Source organism: Sinocyclocheilus anshuiensis, unplaced genomic scaffold (genome assembly GCF_001515605.1).
Source record: "Sinocyclocheilus anshuiensis isolate Anshui unplaced genomic scaffold, SAMN03320099.WGS_v1.1 scaffold1517, whole genome shotgun sequence".
NCBI classification, from domain to species: domain Eukaryota; kingdom Metazoa; phylum Chordata; class Actinopteri; order Cypriniformes; family Cyprinidae; genus Sinocyclocheilus; species Sinocyclocheilus anshuiensis.
Genome location: NW_015540950.1, coordinates 370,544 through 373,555, shown reverse-complemented (window position 1 = coordinate 373,555; position 3,012 = coordinate 370,544). Strand labels below are relative to the sequence as shown.

Sequence of the window (3,012 nt, the reverse complement as noted above, 5' to 3'; positions counted from 1 at the left end):
AAGAGCGCGGCCGCTGCAGGTTTGGCGCGCTCTGTCGCTTCCGCTTTCTCTCCGGAAGGAGCCGAAATCGTTTTGACGCACGCCGTCAGTTGTGCTCACAAAATCGCAAATCTGGGTCTAAAATCTGCACAAAGGGATTTCACAAACGAGAGATCTTCCGTTTCCAGCAGAGAACAGGTAGGTCCCGGATGTGTCGCGCGCGGTAGTCGGTTTAACGGCAGTTTTGGCCCGTTAGGCCTGAAGCCTCGCGTTTGCGCTGATCATCACTGACGCAACAGTTGATTATGCCACACACGGCTTACTGGTCAGTTATTTCCATTAATGCCCTGTTCATTGGTCTTTTATCAGTAGTGAGGTGATCAGCCAGCAGAGGAACGTTAAGAGTGAGTGTTACTGCATAAGAGCTTTTAGTAATTAACAGTTACAGGTTTTTTTACGTCCCGACTCCCGAGTAATTCTCCGTTTAACTAATGCCATTGATTGCTGGTGTGCTTACAGCCATTTGCGGCGTTTATTCTCGTGACATCACTGGAGACAGGGTCACTCCTTGTGTTTTTCTGATTTCAGAGTTAGCAGGCGTCTGTGATGTCGCGGTTTTTCGCCACCGGATCTGACAGCGAGTCGGAGGAATCTTCTTCCGCCGATGAGATCACCCCCAAAGCGACCGGGACTACTTTCAATAAGCAGCAGTGAGTCTGTTTTTATGTCAGTGTGCATTCTGACTCTATGCTTTGTGTAATATTGCCTTGGCAGGGAAAAACAACAAACAAGCTAGTAAATTAAACTTCCTACTCTCTTCTGACTTCCAGCTTTCTATATTTTGTATTTTGGGAAGTTGATTTGATTTGCCAATACAGATGATTAAAATTTAAAAATATGACTGATTAATCGACTGGTGGTTTTTAAAATAAACATGAACAGAAACTTTAGCCATAATGGATAATAGTATAGAACTTTAGAAAATAACATACATGGCTTAAGCATAAAAATGTTTAAAAATTGTCAAAATTAATTGTATTTTGGAGATGCGTTCCAATATAATTTATCCGTATTTAGGGTATAGGCTTATTCTATTTTGATCTGCAGTTTACTAAAAGTTAAACAGAAAAAAAAAGACAAAAAGTAGCACTGCATGTGTTTCTGAATATTTATTTAAACAGACTGCATAATGATGAAAAACCACAAACATAAGTTATAATTAAAATACACAAATTCCTTCACAGTCTATTTATACAGCGCACATAGTGCCCTATTTTTACAGATTTTTTTAAACCGTGTATACAGTATAATTATGTTTAATTAAGCTGCGATACAGCACTATAAATTCTTAATTCATTTGCGCAAACAGCTGAAGACATTATAGGCCTATATCTCAGCTCGCCCCTCAACATGCACGCGTTCGGAGTTTCAGCAGCCCAGCACTGAATATTATATTGTGGCCGTTGTATTTTGATTCATAAAATAAAAATTAAAATACAAAAATGAAATCTAAATTACCCAGCTTCTAAATAAATAAAGCAGTTTTTTTTATTTAGTTAAAAACGGGCGAAAAGAGACTGCCGAACTAGGCTACTAGAAAGGAAAAAAAAAAAACTAATGTTTTTGCTCAGAATTTGTTTTTAATCCCTGCATGATTTTAGTCTTACATGATAAATATCAAATACGTTATAGCTTGACTACAAGTTTAAAAACTATGCTACAATTGTTATAATTAAGGAAATTAAACTTACCATTAGGGTTGTGACGGTGAGGAAGTTTTCCCACCGGTTAATCGACGTGTGACAACACCGATAACACCGGTATCACCGCAGGGGCGGGGCGTTCCCTCTTTTCCTCGCTTTCCTTTGCTTTTAAATAGCTTGTAAAAGCAGCGTGCGCATTTTACTTTCACTTTCAAATAGCGGCAATTCGGAGTAAAGCAATTGTTCGTTTTTAGTTCGTTTGAATTTTCCCTCATTTCCTCACTTTCCTTCGCTTTTCAATAGCTTAAAAGCACCGTGCGCATTTTACTTTCACTTTTGAATTAGCGGCAGTTATGCGTCAATTGCTTGAATGCAACAAAATACAACGTCAAACTCACTTTAGCCTATATATAAAACATAGAACTTTTATTAACAAAACAAATAAAAATACACCATGCTGTAGGGCAGGCTATGCCTAATATAAAATAACAAATAACTTACATAGTTTAAATAGGTATACAAAACTGGAAATAGGCTAAGTAAACATGTATAATATATAACCAAATAAATAAGAAACGTAGAACGTTTATTAGCAAAACGAGTAAGAAAGCTTGGAGGCACGGCATACACCTTGATGTCAAATCAAATAAATAAATGACATCGTTATTAAATGACATCGTTAATAAATGAGTCGTTAGTGGCAGCCCTACAAAGAATCCTGAAACAATACGTACTAGGCCTGGGCGATAAAACGGTATCGATAAGTACCATCGATAAATATTCTTCGATAACGATATAACAAATGTTTGATATAGTGCACGATATAGGCACATGCTCTGAGTGACGCAGACAGCACACACAAACATGAACACATGCTGAATTGAGTCGTCTCACCTCGCCTCACTCTTCTTGTCTGTCTCGCCTCACTCGTCTTGTCTGTCTCGCCTCACTCTTCTGGTCTGTCTCGCCTCACTCGTCTTGTCTGCCTCGCCTCACTCGTCTTGTCTGTCTCTCGCCTCACTCTTCTTGTCTGTCTCTCGCCTCACGCTTCTGGTCCGTCTCGCCTCACTCTTCTGGTCCGTCTCGCCTCACTCGTCTGGTCCGTCTCGCCTCTCTCGTCTTGTCCGTCTCTCGCCTCACTCTTCTTGTCCGTCTCTCGCCTCACTCTTCTTGTCCGTCTCGCCTCACTCTTCTAGTCCGTCTCGACTCACTCTTCTTGTCCGTCTCGACTCACTCTTCTTGTCCGTCTCGACTCACTCTTCTTGTCAGTCTCGCCTCACTCTTCTTGTCTGTCTCTCGCCTCACTCTTCTTGTCTGTCTCGCCTCACTC

General features: G+C 40.5%; 1 protein-coding gene across 2 annotated transcripts in view; it reads left to right on the top strand.

Moving 5' to 3' along the window:
- The first annotated feature begins 22 nt into the window (after positions 1–22).
- Positions 23–3,012, top strand: part of LOC107689927 (eukaryotic translation initiation factor 3 subunit C-like) — a 33,261-nt gene continuing 30,271 nt past the window's right edge. For both annotated transcript variants that reach the window (XM_016488111.1, XM_016488110.1), the window contains exons 1-2: positions 23–177; positions 568–689. In XM_016488111.1, coding sequence (XP_016343597.1) covers positions 586–689 — 104 coding nt within the window. In that variant the 5' untranslated portion in view covers positions 23–177; positions 568–585. The remainder of the gene's footprint in view (positions 178–567; positions 690–3,012) is intronic.